This window comes from Onychostruthus taczanowskii, unplaced genomic scaffold (genome assembly GCF_017590055.1).
Source record: "Onychostruthus taczanowskii isolate IOZ18803 unplaced genomic scaffold, ASM1759005v1 scaffold54, whole genome shotgun sequence".
Classification (NCBI taxonomy): domain Eukaryota; kingdom Metazoa; phylum Chordata; class Aves; order Passeriformes; family Passeridae; genus Onychostruthus; species Onychostruthus taczanowskii.
In genome coordinates, this window is record NW_024503013.1 from 5,887,032 (window position 1) to 5,909,415 (window position 22,384).

The 22,384-nt window shown below is 36.5% G+C and overlaps 1 protein-coding gene across 2 annotated transcripts in view; it reads left to right on the forward strand.

Annotated features, from left to right (window-relative positions):
- Positions 1-83: 83 nt before the first annotated feature.
- Positions 84-22,384, forward strand: part of AASDHPPT (aminoadipate-semialdehyde dehydrogenase-phosphopantetheinyl transferase) — a 28,697-nt gene continuing 6,396 nt past the window's right edge. The window contains exons 1-5 of one of the 2 annotated variants that reach the window (XM_041417089.1): positions 84-254; positions 1,037-1,262; positions 14,248-14,369; positions 15,088-15,249; positions 21,820-21,897. In XM_041417089.1, the coding sequence (XP_041273023.1) occupies positions 111-254; positions 1,037-1,262; positions 14,248-14,369; positions 15,088-15,249; positions 21,820-21,897 (732 nt within the window). In that variant the 5' untranslated portion in view covers positions 84-110. Of the gene's footprint in view, positions 255-354; positions 534-1,036; positions 1,263-14,247; positions 14,370-15,087; positions 15,250-21,819; positions 21,898-22,384 lie in introns of those variants that run through there. The other variant, XM_041417090.1, reaches the window with a different exon arrangement.

Here is a 22,384-nt window from a genome sequence, read left to right on the forward strand (position 1 = left end):
CTTGGGGGCGGGGGCCTCTCGTGCTTCGCGCACGCCGATAGGCTCCCGCCAGGCCCGAGGGGGCGGGTCGTGGCGGGGCGGCCGGCCGGCGCAGGAAGCGGGGCCGGGCCATGGGGAGCGTGCGCTGGGCCTTCCCCTGCGGCTCATGGCGACCCCGGCGCCGCGAGTGGCTGCTGGCCGCGCAGCTGGTGCAGCCCGAGGAGAAGGAGCGCATCGGCCAGTTTGTCTTTGCCCGCGATGCCAAAGCCGCCCTGGTACATGGGGAGCCGGGCCGCGGTTGTTTCTGAGCAGTCAGCGTTGCCCAAATTCCTGATTTGTCATAGGAAAACGTGCCGTGCGAGGGCATTTCAGGGATGTAAAGCTGAAGGATAAGGCTTGTGTAAAAGTATGAAGCTCTGCCGCGCTGGGGAGCCAGGAGGGACGGCAGGCTGCTGTCAGTAGTTACTCTGAAAGACTTCACAACTTCTAAGTCGTGATACCAAGTCAGGAGACAAAATCAGCGTACCCTGAGGGACTCTGCATAGCACATCGGGGTAACGACCACGAGAATAAAGCTGTTTTACAAGATCCAGGGGTTAAATCTCGCCTAATAACAGTAATACACACCTGCTAATTAGTCTGGAAGGAGTTACCACTTTTAGCTATTTAGTATTTTATTTAGTACCTAGGTAGTGAATAGGTGTACTGAAAGGAAGGCTGTTGAGATAATTTTACTGGTCAGGGTGGTGTAAGAAGTATTTCTCCCATAAAGTATCATAAATAAGTTACTAAGGTAGAGAAAGGAACTAACTGCGATTTGTCTGGGCTGGGACTTGTGTCAATAGTCCTAATAGTGACAATGTATTTGATACTCTGATGGACTCTTCTGCTTAAACTTACTAGACACAGCTTTTATGAAAGGGGACATTTAAATTATTTGGCTAAAACACACGGCTTGATATCAACAGTAATAAAGCAACATTTTTTAGGTAGGTGGTTTTCTAGCAACCACGTAGCACAACAGCTCTGTATTAATTATTTCCATTTTATTTCATAGGCTGGTCGCCTGCTGATGCGGAAATTAATTGCAGAGGAGCTGTGCATACCTTGGAATGAAGTACACTTGCAAAAGACACCAAAAGGAAAACCTTTCCTGGCCAGTAACTTAGTCGGTATCAACTCAAATTACAACTTCAATGTCTCTCATCAAGGAGATTATGCAGTCCTTGCAGCTGAGCCTGAGCTTCAAGTTGGCATTGATGTTATGAAGACTGATTTACCAGGTAATTCATTATGGTGACTGAAGCAGATTCTGCAGTATTTGAGTACTGAACATTGTCACATTTCCCAAAGAACCAATCTGTGTCCTAGAAATTGAGTGTAATTAGCAGAGAGTGTATGACTGTACTGTATATTTGGGATTTCTAGCTGTTAAATGCACTCCTCGTTGTTTATTTTGAGGCGCATTGTAGGACAGATACGGATAAATCTCTCATTTAGAGAAGCAGAACTCTGGGAAAATAAAATCATGAATTCTTCTATCATATGGGGACTACCAGCATCTGCAGATACTTTAATTATGGATTTGCTGTGTGTGAGGCAGGAGAAGGAACATCTTTCCAAACAGGGACAATGGGATCCATCCCCATGAGAACTTCATAGACTGTGTTACTCACTTGTCCCATATGTATGGACATTTTATGTGTCAGCCAACTGGCAACACAGATTTGCTGTGAATGTGCAGTAATCCTCAGTGAGAAGGGATCATGAGGAGGGAACATGTGAGGTGCTCTTGGGAAAAGACTAGACTTTATCGGCCTGTTTATTTGTGACATGACTGTATAGGTTAGTGAACTTCAGGATCAAAATTAGGATTGTAGCAAAGTGTATTTTTAAATGCACTTTTATGGAGATGATTTATTTTGCAAATGTTCATCAGTGCATAGTCATGGGTTAAAGGAGAAACCTACTGGGATTTATGATGCACTGGAATTCTGCTTTTTTTAGAATCTTCCTTAAACATTTAACCAGATATGACAGTAGTAATTGTGTTCTTAGAGAATCTTTCTTTGCAGTTTCTGGAGTTGCCCAGCATTATATGCTGCAAAATACGTTGTTTTGTAAGGGAGAGATTCAGGTAAACCCTGACTGGATAACTTTCTGTCTGATCACTTTATACCTTTTTAATGACAGCTACAAGTGTACAGTTTTGGATTGTCACATTTAGCTAGGATGCACAGAAGCTTTGCTGCAACCTGAAGTTCTTTGCTGCGACTCACACCTGCCATACACCCTCACTCTGAGCACAGTGGTCAGCATGTGAGGCCACCTGACAGCCTTTGGAGAGTCCTTCACCAGAGCTGTTGTGTGTTTTGTGGCAGGAATTGTGTCCAGTGGGTAAGGCTGCTTTGGTACAGGGACGCACCAGACAGGACTGCAGTAACACAGGGCCCAAATAACAAGATTAAAGTTGAAGCTGGTGCTTTTATCACAGCTCTCTCAGGCAAAGCAAGCAAGGTGATGTCCTAGCTGTGTCTCCTCACAGCATCTTGCACACCCTTGCACAGCGTGTTCACTGGGGGAGCAGAGTTACAGAGAAGGCCTTCATGCTGTGCAAACACTGCTAATTCCGATGTGGTATCAACACTGGGTTAAGCATAGACCTGAAACACAGCACTCCACAGGCTGTCATGGAAAAGGTAACACCTGGACCCAGTACCCTTGGAAACACTCTGGTTGGGCTGCCACTGGTCTTCCCACAGGACTCACTAATTTTAATTCCTCATTCCAAAAAGTTTCTAGTTTCAGTGGGTAAAGAGTGAAAATCAAAACATTTAAGCAGTTGTATTTGAAGCTCTTCTTGGGAATTGCAAAATTCAAATTTAAACAGAAAAATTGAAAAATTTATATGTGGGAGTAGGGATATGTTACATCCTGTACTGGTAGTTTATGCAAGTGTAAATGTAGTTGGCATTTTAAAGGCATGTTGACAATGTCCAGCTGACAAGTTTTATGAAGTTTGTTAAACTTTATTTCTGACTAAGTAATACTTTGAAATCTGAAAAAGACAGGCTTTAGTGTTTTTGGGAGATGCTGGTGAACAGTGAAAAATTACTCATATGTCTTCCTTTTTGTAATTATAATTTGTATTTTTGAAAAAGAAATAAGATACTAATGGAAATGTAATAATTATATGTGGGAAAGAGAGTCAGTAAATAAGTAATATTAAAGATAGAACTTCATATTACAGAGACTATAACTTAAAGCTGGCCATCTTTTCACCTGAAATTTTTCTGAGGAAGATTTTTCTCTTAGTAGAACCACCTGCAACTCTTTTTTGTTGCTGGGCTATGAATAGGTAACACTGACTTTACCAGTATTATTTTTTCTGATAGTTCCACTGAGTGGTGCTCTTGTTCTGCATTTGCTAAGTACATTATATTTCTGAAGGTGGATCCACTATAAATCTCTTTCCTTGGAACAGCTACAAGGACAAAGCATTCCCTATGAACAAAGTACATTTCAGTAGGTTTGTTTGGTTTTTTTCAAATGCTTGTTTGAATACAAAGTTTTTCATCTTGTGATGTTATCCAACATCATCTTGATTGAGGTGTCTAGTATTGTAGCTCTTATATTCCTTTATTGTTCAAACAGTGAGCGCACAAAATCTGTAGTGCAGATATACAAGAGTATCATGCAGCTGAAAGTTTTCAGCAGTCTGCTGTTTGTGTGCTACTGTGTAACAAAGAGCCCTGGTGCCTGTAAACATTTTATGTCAATTCTTAATCCATCCTATGTATTTTTGTTTTACTTATTATTCGTAAGAATCTGCCTCTTTCCATATTACTTGTGCTTCCTTATTGAAATTTGAGAAGTGAAACTACTACTGGACATAGCCTTCTTCAAAGGTGAAGGCTTTTTGAATAGCTTCTAACACTAGAAGCTATTCTTACCACTGCAAAAAGCAGCAGTTCTACAAAAGTTCCGCAAGTGTGCAACAGCTGATCACTTTTCCTCTATTCAGATATTGAAGTAAATACTGTAGTGATGGTAGAAAAGGAAAATATCCTCTTCAGGTATTGTGTGTTGTTGCCTTTTGATTATCTGGCAGGTTATTTTAGATTTAAATAATTCTTTCAGTTTAATTGCTTTTGAAGAATTACTGAGATCAATGATTATTTTCTTCTCTTTAGATCAGTTTAAGGTGAACTCTTGAGTCATTTGGAAAAATGCACACTGTCCTGTAAATTTGTTTGTAGGAGTGTCTGTGGACATTATTTAGCCAGGTAATGCATATGAGTTTATTTTAAGCCTTTCAAAAAATAAATGAGAAGAATTCTCACAGTACTGTTAACTCCTGTGGAAAAAATTGAGCTTGTGTTTGATTTTTTTAGTTTATGGAAAAGAAATTCTGCAACAAGTGTCAACTTGGTTTGAGTGGTGTATGGGATGTTGGTTGACCAGTCACTTAAGCTCTGTAAAGTAGAACGTTTTCAGAAACTTAGGAAATAATTATAGATTAATAAATATTGCCTTGAGCATTTGGAAAAAGTAGATCTTAGGCTCAAGAGCTTTCCTGCTGTGCAGTTGAATTTCTTTTCACTAATGCAATTTTTTAGCTTAGATGGATTTGCAAAGATAAATAAATTAACAGTTCATTCCATATCTTTGAAAATCAGCCTGCAATCTTCCTTACATATCCCACTATATTTACTTTGAACCAGATGTCTCCAATCTCAGTTTTATTTCAGAATTAAATATTTGACATGCTACTGCATGAATTAGCTTTTCTCATTAATATTTTGATTTTATGCTAGGCTTGCTTGTTAAAAGACACAAAGGGTAAATTTTCTGCATATGAGTTTCAGAGAAAAATTAATTTGATCTAAAAATACTCAAATAAATGCTTTTTTAAGAAAGTAGGCTATTATGTGCAAACACCTAATTATTTGAAAGTGGTTTTCTCTGAGGCAAGGAAATATAAAAAAAGAACTTGACTCATTTTTCTCTTTTCATTCTCATTATTACATTATTGAGGTGAGGTAATGCGAGAGATGATAGAGCTCTTCAAACCAGAGACAGGTCAAATGTGTATATAAGTCCCACATGAGGAAGCTAAATACCGTATTTCAGTCTAGCTCATGGAGGAAAGCTCTCTCTCCAGACAGGTTTAAACTTTGTGCTGTTAATTTTGGTGTATTCCTAAGCCTAACTGAGTTAGGCTCACCTACACCATAGTTCAGATATTTGGCATGTCTTTTAGCGAGCAGCCATGTTCAATTTTTTGAATCGCAATCCTTATTTAATTGCTTCATTTCAGTTTTTCAATAAGAATTTCCTTACCTAGAAATAAATTCCAAATCAGATTGTTCTTTAGAGTGCTTTTGTTTTTAAGGTGATTTACCTTTACCTTAAACAAAGTTTTAACTGTCCCTGGTTTTATTGTTGTATTTCAATAAATCTTGTGGCAGTAGTCAGTATCTAATCTTTCACTGCTGGAGATAATCACCAAATTGTTAGATAATGTTACAGCTTTAGGTGTGTAAGTGCACTGCTTGGAATGAAGAAATTAACAAAGGGTTTGATTTAAATATTACAGATCAAAGGAGTAATAATTTATAAATATTATATATGATGTAAGCACAATTTTTAGATGTGAAGGATGTTAAAACAGCTGACATCCTTGTTGAGCTAAAGAATCACAGTGATGTTATGCACTTACACTGAGTAAACAGGGAAGCATTTCTTTGTTCTTGTTCTGTTTGCAACTGGGAAGAAACAGCCATCTTAAACATGTTCTTAAAGAATGTACAATATATAGCGATTTCATTATTGTGCTTTATTCACAGTTTTAACCAGGAATTACACAAGTCTGTAATTGATAAAGCACCAATGCTTGATAAACTGTGAAAGTTGGTATTATGGTTAAATCTTCTCTTTAAAGGAAAATTTCTTTATTTTCCAAAGAAACACTCTTAATCCTTTATGACTATTTATTTAATAGAAAAATGTGAAACCATTTGGATTAAAATATAAACTGGTGGCAAAATGCAGAACTATAAAATTAGACTGTGAAGAATATATGTTTAAAATGAGGGATACACTAGCAGTTAGGAAAAGAAAAATCCTAAACTAGGGGCTTTTATTAAAAATAAGAGTTGGAATAAAGAGTAACTATAAAAATGCTTGTCAGATTGTTTTGGTGTTGTGGGGTTTTTTTTTTCATTCTGAACATTGAATTTACAGTAATCACAATTTATTACTAAACTGGTGTTTTGGGAAATTAAGTTATACAGTCTCAATGAGCAGCTAAATAGAACTGATTTTTTTTTTTAACAAAACTAAAAGTGCTTTTCAGCTTTTGACAGTTACCTTTGGTTTTCCAAATGAAGAATGTGTAGCAAAAAAATCTGATCCAAGGACTAAGGTTATGTAATTACTATGTAGGTGTTTAAAAATTGCCTTTTGAGGAGTTTCTTGCTAACACTGCCCTGTTCCAATAGCTTCAGCTCTACATATATTTATTGCAATAAATATATGTAGAGCTGAAGCTCTACATATATTTATTGCAACATATATTTTGCAGATACATATATTTATTGCAAGACTGCAACACAGAAGCTAACTGTGTTGTCAGCAGTTTATTTGGATATTGACTGTACAGGTATTACAGTTTGGAGGCCTTACTGGTTTCAAGGTTGTGAGACAGTCTTTTAGAGACAGACTTGCAGATTTTTTTTATACTCACTTTCAAAATGCTAGAAACTTATCTTAAATATTTCACAACTCTTCTCAATAAATATAAGAAAAAATAACCAAAATAGCCTCAGCTGTATTTCCCTGATCTACTTCCTTTCTCAGAGAAATTCTGATTTTCAACCAGAAAAATATTTTTATATTTCTTAAATAAAGATGACAGGTTCCTTATGTTATGTCAGATTTTCTGGAGTGTTAAGATTGGGATACATTTGCTAGTTCCACTGGTAGGTATTTTCTTTCCATTTATTGGGTTGGTGCTAGGAATTTTAAACATTCATAGCTATTATGTTCTGTGTTGTATTTTGACAGAAAATCCAATTTTGCAATGTATTAAAAAGTTATTACTTGCCCTGCACAGTTTTCCGGTTTGTTCATCAGACTTGCTGGGTTCTGTGTTAAGCATGTATATCTTCCTTTTTCTTTCCTAGTAAAAACAAATTTAATAAAAGCAAAGCAAACACTTGCAGTGATATCTACAAGAGAAGATACAGCTGATACAGGTGAATAGACCATTGAAGTTCATCAGTTTTTCATCTCTGAGCCTCTGCTTTTTCATCTGCTTTTGCCATGTTGCAGCACATTTATCTTCCACTTGCATCTTTCCTTGTATATTTTGGCTGGATAAAAGACAGCTCCTGTAGTGGCAAAATTTGTGTGATGTTAAGGGGAAGGATGTGGGGGGATAACATGCCAGTGACTAGCTGACTGCTGTCTCTTCTCTGTGGGAAGACTAACGAAGCAAAACATGCTGAATTTTAGCTGTCAAGTGAGACAAACAGTCTTTCATCTGCAGGCAAGCCAAACAAAAGGCTTCATAAAGTTTTGATTTTTTGGATTTTTGTTCATTTGTTTCTAAGGAATGTCCTTATGTAGGAGAGATTGATTCCTAAGTTTAAAACACTAATACTACTTCTCTCATCATGTGGGGTTTTTAGGACTTCATTATGAAGGGGGAAAAGAGGGAAGGATGGTGTACAGACAGAGGTGGGAAAATAAGGGATATTTTTACTGCATTTGGCTGTGCAATTCATGTTCTGGGACAGGCTTCTGTGCAGTGTCCTGACTTCTGCCATTAAAGAGCAACTCTCTTGCTCATTGGATTCATTTACTGCATAGGATATCATGAGGTTGAAGGACATGGTCCCAGAGTGTGTGTCTCCGTACTGAGGACTATTTCCACACCAAATTTAGAGGAGACATCTCATCAGACTCTTTGAGGGAAACAGCTCAGTTTGAATCAGCTTCTGCTTTCTAAGGTCACAGAGCTTCCCAGGAAAAATTTGCATTAGTCAGATCAAGGAGGTGTTAGAAAGTGTGAATCCTGTAGTGAAATTCATGTGGAAGATGAGGATAACTTAGGTACTGAGACTTGGCTACTGCCCCAACACCTTTTATCCCGTATTGTATTTTATGTGCCAAGTACCAACTGGATTCCAGTGCAACCCCAGGTTCTGCAGAGGTGTTAGCTTCTTAAAGATGGGCCTACGTTCCCTATAATTACACTGTCACCAAACACCTAACTCTTCCTGCTTGATAAACTGTGAGAGGGAGATCTGCTATTGTGATTAAATCTCCTTTTTTTGGTTTTGTTTTGTTTGTTTTTTTTTTTTTTTGCTTGTCTGTTTTTGTGGACTAGTAAATTATATTAAGTTGTAGGTTTTCTTTAAAATGGTGATTTTAAAGCAAGGGATTAATTGCCTAAGATCTCAGTCAATATCTCTGATTGTGTAGAAAGACCTTCTAGTATATTACTTCATGAAAGGTAATAATACTTCTCAGAGATCTGGTGGCTTGGTGGTACTGGTGTAAGGCTGTAGGTGGTCAGACACTATCTGGACTCCTTGTTTTACATCTGTAGTTGTGTCCTCATGACTTGCTTTATAAAGGAAAGTGTATTTTTTATGTTTATTTAGATTTTGAGTGTTGTGTTTTAGTGTGATGCAGCATAACTTCTTATTTTTTTTACTGCTCATTTTCTTATTTGCTATCACTATTTAGTTGTAAGTGTCTTTTTCTCAAAGAATTTGAGGTCCCTGAGTCATATTAGTGATTAAGACCTTTTGTATTTTTAATGCTTTTATTTTCTCCAATCAGAAGTAAGCTATAACCATGAGCTTGAACCCAGGTGTGTTTGATTGCAAGCTCTTCAATAGCAAGTGTTTATTCCACCTGAATGTTTGGCATGGAAAGAACATGTAGAAATATTCTGGAGTCTGAACAAAATTTGAGAGGATCTGGAATTATTTTTTTAATTTTTACAATAAATGACAAAAAGCTTGAATCTGTTGCAGACAGTGTGCTACTTGTCTTTAAATTGATCAGCTATGACGTATGCTGTTAACAGTTTCTAATTTTATTTTGGGTTTTTTTTTTTAACCAAGTTATAGCTACTGTTTTTCCAGTCAAGTTTTAGAGGTAGAGCTATCTAAGCCATTATGACTGTTTACTTTCTTTTGTTTTACATTGACTATCAAGGCAGCTTGCTCTAAATCCTCATCACTGCTGTTAGACCAAACCACATTAATGCAGCTGAAACCTTAGCAGTTTCTCTAATATTGCAGAGACTTAATGATGGTATCTGCAGAGAAAATATCAAACATTATCAAATTATTTCAGTATCTTTATGACTGAATTTTCCAGATTAACATTTTATAATCTGCAAAATGTTGAGTAATTGGTAAGAGGCAATGTCAAATTTTCAGGCATTTTAGAGTTAGTGCTTCTCTGGAGTATGCCAAGATAAAACCCATCAACATTAACAGAACAAGAATAGATGTTTAACATACATGTAATTGGGAGAATTGCGGGAAACTGACAGGAAGTGTGGAGGTCAGAGAATGTAAATCCAATTTCCAATTCACACGAAAGCTGTGTGAGCTAGTAGATTGAGAAAACATGCATTGTTAATGTTCTATCTGGTTCTTGTAATTTACTCATTTATCTCGCTAATTATTTGCCTTGTGTTGTTTCTAAACGTCTGTACCAGGGTAAGTTGGTATTAATAAACAATTAGGGCTTGGGCATCTGTTGCAGCAGACATGTTTTCTCTGTATCAGGTCAGTTTGGTTTCCTTTAGAGACAGTAAAATGTGATCAAATATGGTCCTACACCAAAAGGATTGTCAGCCTAAGCATCCAGGACTTGAAACATTCATCCACTACAGTTGGTTAGTCTAGAAGCTCCATAGCTGTCTTGTGTTTCACACTATTAGGCAGATTGAGCTGTTCACGCTTCAGTTGTTTGTTTTGCTGTGTGTAAGATGTCACACTGCCACTTTACCTGTTTTCCATCTGAGAGTGAAGTGATTGTATTGATTAGCTAATTGGTTCTTAATCACTGACCTGTTTCTTTTATGCAGTTCAAGTTGGTGAAGAGGCTGTTTGCATTCTGGGATTTGTTTCGTATTTTTGTTTTGAGTGTTTTTTGGGTTTGGTTTTGTTTGTTTGTTGTGTTTTTCAGGAGATTAGTTGATCAATGAGCTGGCAGTAGTAGCTGTATAAGCTAGTTTGTTTGTATGTGACCAAACCAAGTTGAAGACTGTAAACTCATAAAAGTGGAGATGGTCGATCATCTACTCTTCTCATTGTTTTTGAGAATGCATGGCATGGTTTTAATACTTTTTGGTATAAGTTTGTACCCTGCCTTTGTGAAGTATACATTGTGTTACCAAAGCTGACTTGTGATTAACCTGATGTTTGTAAAAATGTAAAAAAATTCTGTATTAGCCTTACAAGTTTTAATTTTCACTATTAATAGCATCAGAGTTTACATGGATCTTAATTCTGATTGCCTTCATCTTCCTACAAATGCAGCTTGTTGGGATTCTTTAGCAGGCAGAAAAATGGGGGAAACTACGGTGTATTTATGTACTATTTCTGTAGTGCATTTGCAAACAGGACTAGAGAATATAGTCTGTTTTCTTATTTTTCACTCCTGCCTCCTTTTAAAATCAGTCTTTTATATCTGGTCTGTGACATTACTGTTCCACAGTAAAAATGCAAAGCATATTTTTTTCCTAGTCTTCAAAAAATTTTAACAAAAACCAAGTTGTCATTGCAGTGGAAAACATGGCATTATGTATTAATGTAAATAGCTCATGCAAAAAATACAAAACACAGAGACAGAGGCACACATATGAGCACAGACACTTACCTGCATATAGTGTGTTTACTTTCCAGGCTTAATATTGGAGTATTTTTTCCAGTATCACTCACACTTCCTGAAATTTCCAGGGTCCTATGTGCTTCTAATTTAATGAAGAAACTTAACTTTAGATTTAGATCTTATTTTTAATGACTAGAATGCAATTTTTGAAAGATTAGTCAGTCTATATTCTTAAGGAGCTACTGTACTTAAAAGTTTATTAACAAGGCATGTATTTTAAAATCAGAGAGGGCAATATAATTAATGCTCAGCATTAAAAGGACTTAGTTTGTTATTTTGAAGAACTCCATTTCCTGACAAGTAAGAAGTACTTACTTAAGAAGTCTGTTTATTTCTGAAATAAGTTGACAAGGGGAAGCTACTTTAGAAATGCAAATTTAAAACCAAATAATTAATTGCTATATGGATTTGTTCCAGTTCTTTCAAAGGAAGTTTTTTATAAATTGTGGCAAGTAGTTGGCCAGAACTTGAGGCTGTTTTTTTAAAATCAAACTAAAGCAAAAAACATACCATTTAAACAGAAACTTTCTGCTGCTTCTAGTTTTGTCCCCTTCATATCTCCTGTGTTATGAGACATTGAAAGGGGTTTAGCAAAGGGCCACCAAAGTGTTTAGAGGGTTGGGGAACTTGATTGATATAGAAATGCTGATGGAGCTGGGTTTGTTGAACCTGAAGAGGTGAAGGTTCTGAAGAGGGGAATCTAATCACAGCCTCCCTGAAATGTAGCTGCAGAGAGGATGTACATAGTTGTCTTCATAAGGGCGCACTGGAACATGGCAAAAGGCAGCAGGCTCAGGTTGCTTCAGGGGGAGTTCTGTCTCTGTAGAACAGGTCTGCACCATGAGAATAGTAGAATAGTGGACTAGGTTCCCCAGAGAAGGGGTGAAACACTCTGCTTGACAGAGCCCTGGGTAACCCAACATAAGGCTCTGTTTTTCACCAGAAGGTTAGACCAAGTGGTCTCCAAAGGTCCTTTTCAACCTACATTTTCCCCATTGTGCTGTGAATCTGTCTCTGATACTGAAGCAAATATGGGGAAATGGACTAGGCAAGCTGTGGTACTGCACGTAACTTGTGAAGAATTGGAATCCTGAGTCCTCTGATCCATTCCTCAGAGCAAAGCAACTGTGCTGCCTTAAGGAGAGAGGGAGTGAGTGCACGTAAGGACAAAGTGGTGCCCGAGCTTTTCAAAGGAGGAACGTGACAGACGGTGGGAGTGGAGGGGAAAGTGCTGTGTGAATTTGAACTTGAGTGTTGAGAAGGGTAGCTGAACAGCTGAAGAAACCTAGGACAAGAAAACGGTGAACAATGAGGAAGAAAGCAGTAGCATATGGGTTTGGTATGCACTTCGTGTACTAAATGGTTTAAGCATGAAGTGTATTCACCACATGCAGCACTGACAAAGCAGGAGCCTTTATGTACCTCTACATGCTGAAGGTAGTGTTGTGTGAATAGTCTTGGGTGGTTTTCTCTGGTAGTCCTGGGTTATTGAAAGGAGGAGAACTCTGAAAGTAATAGAGAAGGAAGGGTACACCAGGACATTCTGGAATGTTTTGTAGTTTGAATTACAAGAGCAGGCTGGAGCCTCACCACTGTTGTCTTAAATACTCGAGAAAAGAGAGAAGTGGGAAAAAAAGGGGATTGTTTAGAGCAGGTATTAATGTAGTTATTTGTAGTTATTTGATTGTAAAGTGGGCCATACAAACACAGAGCTGAAAGAAAATACTTTTCTCCAAGTTTAACAATTTTTTTTCTTTTTTTTTTTCTTTTTTTTTTCATGAAAGTTGGATTGTGTAAGTAGATGGATATGGAATTTGCCTCGCTAATTCATCAAGGCATACTTAACACTGTGGTTGCTTTTTTCTTCTACTGTTATTTTCTCCAGAAGGAAGTTAGTCCTGTCCTTAGACTGTTCTGGATCATTCCATTAGCCAAGTGCTGCAGTTGTCAAAAAGATTCTCTCTTAAAGGTGTTCACTTTAAAATGCAATTGAGAGCATCTCTGAAGAGTCACTGCCATGTCTTGTGGGATGTGTATGTCAGATAACACTTTGCAGTATGGTTTGGAAATTGTGAGAAAACCTCAATATGTGCTTTAGTGTAACATTGGTTTGTCCAGATCAGTTATTACTGCTTCCTGGTTTTATTTACTGCTTAGATACCTGTATAAGATAACCACTTTATAGAGGAGGCTTGATGCCTTTACCCTTGGTTTAGGATGGGGAATGTGAGCATAGAAAAGGAAAGTTCCTTGCCCAGTCATCTCAAAGAATTACTGGCACAACTACAGTTAGAATCTGCATCTTAAGCAATTATTTAGTGACTGGGTTCTTCAAAGGAGCATGGTATTGGGAGGGGGAAAGTGTTTTGGATTAAATATGACTAATATTATATTTTTAGTAAGACCATTGAGTAACCTATCAAAGAAATTGTCTCAATATGTGGAATTGTCTCTATCTAGATTTTTTTATCCCTACTAGAGAAAAGACATTGTTTTCTGCCATTGTCCCTTTAGCCACCTGTAAGCCCAGTTGGACTTGGATGCTTGCATGGGATACTGATTGACATAGGCTGTGGGTAGCCAAGCTTGTAACAAGGTCCATAGATTTCAACGTACCATAGAAATGCCATTGATCCATATAACCATACACTGCAGTGTCTTCTGTAAGATAAATTTAGACTAGTGGGGAAAAGTGGTGTAGCCCCCAAAGAGCTGCTGCAGTACCACACAGCTGTGATTATTTTTAGAGGAAGCTTAAATGTAATATAAGGATTTGAATGTTTGGTAGTTTGAGGCTGGGTTTTTTGGAGGATTTTTTTGTGTTGGTATATTTCTTACTGTTATTATGGGCACCTCTCTACCCACATTTTTCTTTCAGAATAAATCCAATCCAAATAGCTTAATATGTATGTGTAAATTCAGAAGACTGTGCTTCTACAAGCGCTTAAAAAAGTTTCTTGTGTATCTTCTGTATCAGTGGTGGGAGGCAGAATAGCTTGGTAAATTTTGACAAACAGCATGCTATTTTATAAAATGTTACTAGATCAAGCTGTCAGATGCCAGAGACTGTATATCCTGCTTTTGTAGTTGAATATAAATTTTTTATGTTTATATAAAATTATCATTGGTTAAATACTTTGCCTTTTAGAGAATGCTGGAAATGCTGCATCCTGAACCACCATCAGCTCACTGCTGTGAGGCTGTATAAATTCAAATTGTGGAGCAGAGTTGGTTCATAATTTTTTTTTCTTGCGAGTTTTTTCTAGAGCAATAATGTGAGGTAATTAATTTGCTTATTATTACTGCTCTGTTAAAATTTCTGTAAATATCTCTGTCTGATTATAGGTAGTAGCTCAATTCCAAATTTCTTTCACATAATGAAGCGACAGTTTACTGAAACAGAGTGGGATGTAATCAAGTCAATGAGTAATGAATGGATGCAGCTGGATATGTTTTATCGGCACTGGGTAATACTTCTTTTCCTATTTAAAGTCTGCAAATGTTCACATTCTTTTCTGATATAATTTTTTGTTTTCATTGTAGTAAAAATGTAATCTTTTTGTATTTGCCTAGAATCATAGAATGGTTTATGTTGGAAAAGACATCTAAGATCATCAAATCCACCACCAAACTATGTTCCTAAGCATCACATTTATCTATATTTTAAAGAATTTCAGGGTGACTCAACCACTTCCCTGGGCAGATTGTTCCAATGCTTGAAAAACCATTTGATAAAAAAGTTTCTCCCTTTATCCAATATAAACTCCCCTGGTGCTTCCTGATACCATTTCGTGTGAAGATATTCTTGGACTTTATATTTCATTGATTATTTTAATATCAGAATAACTGTGAGAACCATGGTATAGCTGACATTTCCAATGGTATTTATTAGTAATTTTAAACACAAAGCCAGAACAAGGTAAAGCATTCATATCTGTATGTGCCACTGAGTAATTTCAGTTGCATATTTATTTTATTGTAGCAGGTTAGGCTGGGTATAAACTATGCTGATAACTTTTTCTCTTGATAATTTCATCAGTCTACCCTCACATTTACAGTAGTGTAAGTCTTAAATTTATTTTATCTGCAATATATGCTCAGAAGTAATGTTTATAGAGCAGTAAATAGCAGTTTAAAAAACAGTTTGTAGCCAGTATAAATAAAATACATTTTTGTGTCTTTTAGGCCTTAAAAGAAAGCTTCTTAAAAGCCATTGGAGTTGGAATTGGCTTTAACTTGCAAAGAATTGAATTTAATGTGTCTCCATTGCAACTGGAAATAGGGAAGGTGTATAAGGAGACAAAAATGCTTCTGGATGGAGAAAAAGAAGAGGAGTGGACATTTGAGGTAAAGGAAATGTTTTCACAAGTGATAAGAAGTCTCAACTCCTTATCATTGCATTACATGTCTGATTTTTTTTAATAGCAACGTTGCATCTTTCCTCTGTAGAACCCCATTGAGCTTATATTATCAAAACTTAGAATATAAATCTGCAGCATTTTAAATATTTTTTTAAGATTGCAAAGACACCCCATAGAAGGATTAGTTATAATGTCTTTTTGTTTTTTTCCTGTGCCTGGAATATATTTCCTGCACTCTGGGAACGACATTCCTATGCAAGAGATTCACAGAAATATATTCAGGCCTGATTTCTTGAACAGGTCTAAGATTTTAAAGTTCTTCATCAGTTGGTCTAGAATTTTTGGTCTCCGTAGTCTGAATCTTGGAGTTTAGGCTTTTGTTTTCCTTCTTCAGAGTTATTGGGGCTTATCACTAAAATATCTATCCTTTCAGATTTGGTAAGAAATTATCAGTGTCATCTCATGTAGCTTAAAGGATACGTAGGGGAAAAACTGATAGGGACATGTTTTCTGATGGACCTGGCAGCGCTGGATTAACAGTTGGACTTGCTGGTGTTGAAGGTGTTTTCCAGCTGAGATGATTCTGATTCATAATGATCTCAAATTATTTAATTACCTAAAAAACAAGCTTTAAAAACAAAATAAATGACAACCCCATATCTCTACATCCCAGAGGCATGTTTGTTTAACCCCTTTAAAAAAGGCAAAAAATGGAACAAACTGTCAATTGCACTTTTCAGTAAGATTATTCAGTTTCAAATACATATTTGCATTTTGAAAATACCTGTGTTGTTGGAGATGGCTGTTCCAATAGAACTGTCTAAATGACAAATTTCTGCTGTATATTTATTTTCTTTAGTATACAAACTACACATACGCTGTGCATGTGGTCTGAAAGCATGAATGTTCCAGTAATGTTTAATTTCAGAGTATGAGTTTCTTTCCTCACAGTTCATTCCTTCATTCAGCATTCCTGTCAATTTTTGGTTTTGTGTTACAAGTCTATGCATACTAAATCAGTCCTCTTACTCAATTCCTCTATAGTATAGCAATATTAGCATGTCATGAAATTCACTAGTTGGAATTACACTGGCAAAGGAAGTTATTGGGAAGGCCTGTGATACCTCTTGTGCCAGAATGCTTTCTGTGTTGCTGCAGTGCCCCATGGCCAAGGGAACAACTGCCTGTCTCCACTGAATTCTAGAGCTCCTAATTTTGGACTTTGAAGTGCCTGTGGTTGATTGACAGAAATAGCCTGAAGATGATGATGCAGATTGCTCCCTGTAATACTTATTGTAATACTAATTGTTTGGATTTTCCATATTACTTAGTAATTACTGTTAGAACATTCGTGCAGTTTTTGTCTGAGGAATGTCTCCACTTCCACGCATGCCAACCTGCTTCCCAAGAGTGCAGCATTATAATGAGGCAGATTCCTGTATTTCAAAGAAAGGGCTTAATATCAAGTTTCCTTTAAATACAAGCTCAGTTGGGATATAATTTCTTTTAAATATCAACATTCACTAAAATTAAATAAATAAAATGTTTGTAGTTCCCAATCTCCAGAGAGCCAAAAATTAAGCGTTGCTTTACTCTTTTGTCACTTCACAAGTTTTTTTAAATTTTGTGTCCATTTTCTTACTTAGAAAAGTTTGGGGGTTTTTTGTATCATCAGATTTTTGAAATAACTTTTTAGTTGAAAACACTAATTTGGAGAAATCTGAAAGAGTCACTTGTAAAACTACATATTACTGATACAGTCTTTTCCTTAGGTTCCCTGTTGTGCCAATTTTACTTTAGGGAGCTTTTTCTATCAAATAAAAAAAAAATATTGACCTCACTTTTACATTCAGAACTGCCTATATCTTAGTGACAGGAAATGATCAAAGAGAGCAAGACTGTTTAAAATTCAATTATCACATATTTTTGATTTATTCATTTCAGTTTTAAAGAGAAGCTAATTTACTAAAAATGGAAGGGAGACATAGAGGGGATTTTATCCATTTAAATTGCACAAAATATTCTGAAATGTTCTTCAGAAAGTACCATGTAATATGAAAAAGACAACTTTAAATTCATAAAGACCAGGAAAAGATCCTCCACCTTACACTTGTCATGACTAAAAGGTCAAGAGAAATACTAATGAATCAGAACAAATCAAAGTTGACACTTTTTAGACACCCCATAACTGTTCACAGTCGGAGCAAAGCCAATTCAAATTGGAGATAGATTTTTCTATGAACAGTGAAAAAAAGGTTTGTCTTATATCATTGTAAATACCAAATTAACTACTATGTTATGTGGTTGACTGTGTGTTGTCCTTTTACCAAGGGTTTAGTTTTGCTCAGGATATCTTTGCCCTCATTCACACCCCACATTTTTTGGCTTGAGTGGAAGGCAGTTGATCAGAAACAGGCTCTTCTTGTTTGGTCGTGATTTAGGGTCTTGTTTTTTATATTACTCTAGAGAGTGCTACGCAGATTCCCTTCAGCTCTTTTGGAAGGAGTTGGAGGAAAAAAAGCTTTGTTTAAAAGCATCAATTTAATTTTAAGATATGTCTGCTGTATATGTTGAATATGCTTTATTCATGTAGACAGTACATACTTTCCTCATTTTAAAAAGGTGACTTTGTTTGGCAATAACTAAAGGACAGCTAGGCCAGTGAAGAGTGATAAGAGTATTTTGTCAGGGTGTTGATTTAGGATGGAGTCATTATGATGATGATGATGATGATTATTATGGGTTATTCTATATGCTCCGTTTACTTCCTTTGAAGAAAATAGACTTGGAAAATTGTTGTAGTTTCATCTCTGGTACAGTTAATTTTCTTCTTAGTAGCTGGCATACTGCTGTGTTTTGAATTCAGGATGAGAATAGTGCTGTTAACACATTGGAACAAAGTCAAGGACTCCAGTTTCTCATAGTGCCCTGCTGTGTGGTATGAACTGCCTACTATGATGACAAGAAGGAATTAGTAGTTAATTCTAGTAAAAACGGAAGAAGTTTATTGAAAACAGTTATGAAAAGCTCCATCATTTAAAGAGATCAATGTAAGTTTATAAGATAGACAGATTTGTAGCAGATCTTATGTATGGAAAAGTATATTGGCACAGGAAAAGGTTTCCCAGAGAAGTTGTGGATGTCCCATTCCTGGAAGTGTCTAAGGCTAGATTGGATGGGGCCCTGAGCAACCTAGTGTAATGGAAGGTGTCCCTATCCAAGGCAGGGGTGTTGGAACGATATGATCTTTGGGGTCCCTTCCAATGTAAGCCATTCTATGAGATTATGAAAAATAAATTCGTAGTTAGTGATTTGCAAAATGTTAAATGTATTTGTGACCCTTCCCTTATTAGTCCCAGTTGTGTACAATGGATCAGGAAGAATAACTGGATAGTACTTACTGGAATCGATATTAAAGAAGAATCTTAAATGAGACATAACACACTTGTTTTTGTGCCTATTTCAACTTCGGATACAATTATTTTATACAGGAAGCACATGATTTATCCTAAACTTTGCTCTGGGATTAAGAATCACCTGGCAGGACTGCTGTTGCACAGATAACTTTTTGCATTTTTTCACAACAAATATTTTCTTGATTTATTTATATGCAAATAAATTACTTCCAGAACATGAATTTCAAAAGAGAGATTACCTGGGTCAATTTGAAAAATATTTAGTAATTGTTGGTGTGCAACTGTAGTTGGCATCTTTCACCCTCAATAAGAGAAGTTAATCCTGTTGCATTGTCAGGAATAAATAAGAATAGAAACTTTCATTTCTAAGACTAGCTAATCCAACTGGATTCACTCATCAATCAGTTCTGCTAGCTGGGAAGATACAGATTCATCATGAGCTGTCTGTTGTTGAGTGAATTCACAATGATTTGAATTCCAGACACATCGTTCTGCCGAGTCTTTGAAATGAGATCATTGTAAATCTCTGTGTGCTCTAGTAACACTTTTGTTCTGTGCAGACAAAAACAAATTTTGGTCCATTATATGACTTCTGGTTTATAGAGAGGAATCTTAATAGAACAGTCTCCCTACCCTGAAGGAATTCTATAGGATTGTCCTCTTTTTGTTAATCATCTATTTCCATTTAAGATACTAATTTTATAAGCTGGTATAGCAATGTCTCCAGGGAAACAAGCTGATCCACTGTTTTTTATAGTTTCAGTATGTTTCATTAATTCCATTGCTTACGGTTTTTGCTGGCCACTAGTAAAGGCCAGGAAAGATGTTCCTTTCTGTATTTCATTTGGATTTACATTGCTCTGAAACAGCAAAGATAGATGAAGGACATAGTTTATATTTTATTGTAAGATGCTGAAAACTCTCTTGTGACCACAGAGGATAAATGAAATAAATGAAATGGAACTTTTTTCATTTACTGTTCATTGGGCAGGGTCTCTGCAGGGAAGGTCTGTCTAAACAATCACTGCCTGTTAAATGCAGCTTTGAATGTAAAAAAACCCTGATTTTCCTAACAATATGTGAAATAGTATCTGTAATGTGTTTTTAGTTGAACAAACAAGAAGTAATATAAGTTGACCTCACAAAAAGAAAATTCTGTGCTTAAAGCTGTTTGTAGGCTTCTGATTACAGGTGTAAGCCACTGCTGAATGTGCTGTACTGTGCTCTCTGTTCCGATCTGTCCTTGACCTCTTGGACATGCAAAAAAAAAAAAAAGAAAGAAGAGTGGAAAGCAAAGTAATTAAACAGGGATAGTAATTTTTTTATCTAGAAGAACACAAAACACTGCCACCCCAGAACTACAGAAGTGGTTTAGCAACACCTGATCAAGCACCTAGTGTTCATAGTCTTTCTTATTTTTGAGGAAGTTATGGAAATGTGCACACTGACTACATGTGGTTACCTCTGAGATAGCATTCTTTATGCTTGACTTTCAGTTTTGTATCCTAGTAAAGTAGTGGAAAACCCAGTAAAATACCCCATAGGAAGTACATTTATAGCTCTTGCAGTCATATAAAGTACTGCTTATTCTGTAGGTTTATTAGTTTTTCTTATATTAAGTATTTTTTCTTAATCTAGACAGAATTGAAATATTCATTTTCTTACTAGCACTTTGCAGAAAGGTATGACAACACAAGCTTGATGGTTTGTTTTTGGGTTTTTTTTAAGTAGGTGAGAGTTCTAAACTTCACTGCTAAAGCTGTCAAATGGGCACAGTTTTGGTGCTGAAGAAATTGAAGTAAAACCATAGACCAGCACCTCTCAGCTAAGGCTCCACGTTTGCCGGACACATCCCACTGGTGCTGCACATGACTGGAGCAGCTGCTGCCTTGGCTGAGCTGGGCTGAGTAGGTTTGAGCTGAGCAGCTTGGCTTTTCTTAAAAAAAAATAAAATATTTATATTTATATTTATATATATATATATATATATATGTCTAAATAGGGCTGTTTTGGAATGACAGAAATGGTATCCTGGCAACTGAAGCCTTTGAAAATTCTGTATAGTAGATGAACTGTAGAAAAGCCCGATGCACACTGACACCATTGTTCTAAAAGACATTTTGCTTAGATTAAAAGGGGAGAAAAATGAGGCAACCAACAACCTGTCAGAGGAAATAGGAGGAAATCAGGGTGCTTTCTTTATATTAATAGTATAGTGCAGTTAGAATATTTCCCAAGGAAGTCAAAATTGGAGATTCAGTCTTAAGTCCCAGGAGAAAATCCCAATGACTTTCTAATTTTCAAATTAATGGCAATATTGGATCACCTTCCTAGGAAAAATTCTTGTTATTCTTGATTTCTAGTTTAGAAATTACATGAAAACTTCAGAATAAATCAGCAGGGAAAATTTTATTTCATCCCCTTAGATATATATATATTTTTAAAAGTCAATGGAATTATGGCTTGGCTATGGAATAAGTGTTATTCAGAAACAGTAAATGCCTGTGGGGTTCTGTTTCCTGAAATGGTTTAGGATAATTTTTTAGTCTTTCTAGAAGAAAACACTTTCAAACCAAACTATTAAATAGGTAAAACACTATATTACTAAATATATAGTTTTACATGTAAAAATGTTGATTCATATTTACACATAGCAGGACTCAGACTATGTCAGGAATTCAAAGTTGTGCTCTTACATGCTGTCTGAAGCCAAGAGGGAGAGAGTAATTGGTTTAAGTTTACACAGACATCACTGTTTTTCGGAATACCTTCTTGAGGTTCACAGTTCATCTCTGGAAAAGGATAGCTAAGATGGGTTATATGATTTTGAGCTTAGAAGGGACTGTGTAAAGGAATGCTTAGATCACACACTTGAATGCAAATATCTACAAATGGATAAGGTGGTGGTAACCCATAGTAATCTGTCCTCAGCCCTGTGAACATTTTAATGTATCTGCATTGTTGAGCTCTCCTACAAAGCTGCTGAAAAGTACTATTGCTTTTTGAATGTCATTATTTTAAAGTATTTTAAATGATCTTGTGGTATTGTTCTGAACCATACTGTAAATACTTATATAGTCTATACTCTGGAAACAGAATAAAGAAAATGTATTTACATGGCCATTTTTCATCTTCACTAGGAAACCCGCTTGGATGACAATCATCATGTTGCAGTGGCGCTTGGGAAACAGGAGGGATTTGTACAGAAGGATTCTAATGTAAGGAATTGTGAAGTAGTGTCATCTCTTGGTGATCACTTGAATATAAACTTAAGCTGTAGCTTAAAGTGTGTCATCTCATATACAGGGCCAAGAAGGCTTATCTTAGGCATGGTATTAACCAGAACCAAGCAGTGTTACTGAAGTGTTTCCTCTAGTTCTGTTGTGCCTATTTCAGGTCTGGGAAGGAGAAATAGTTTCAGAGGACAGCAACTGATTATATCAAGTCTGTAATGCATGTATTTCATGTGTTCATTCAAGAGAAGATTAAGTGATTTTTGTCACAGCCTGCTAATACTCATGTGGGAAAGATGGTTTTCACAGAGGGAAAGGAAAACAGGGAACCAATCTGGACTGCTAAACTTGTGTGACATCTCACCAAGTTGATTATAGGGGGGGACTGTTGGTGTGTGTATCCCAGAGCAGATCCATTGCTCAAACACCATTTTGACAAGATAACCCTTGAGACAAGCAGCAACAACCAACA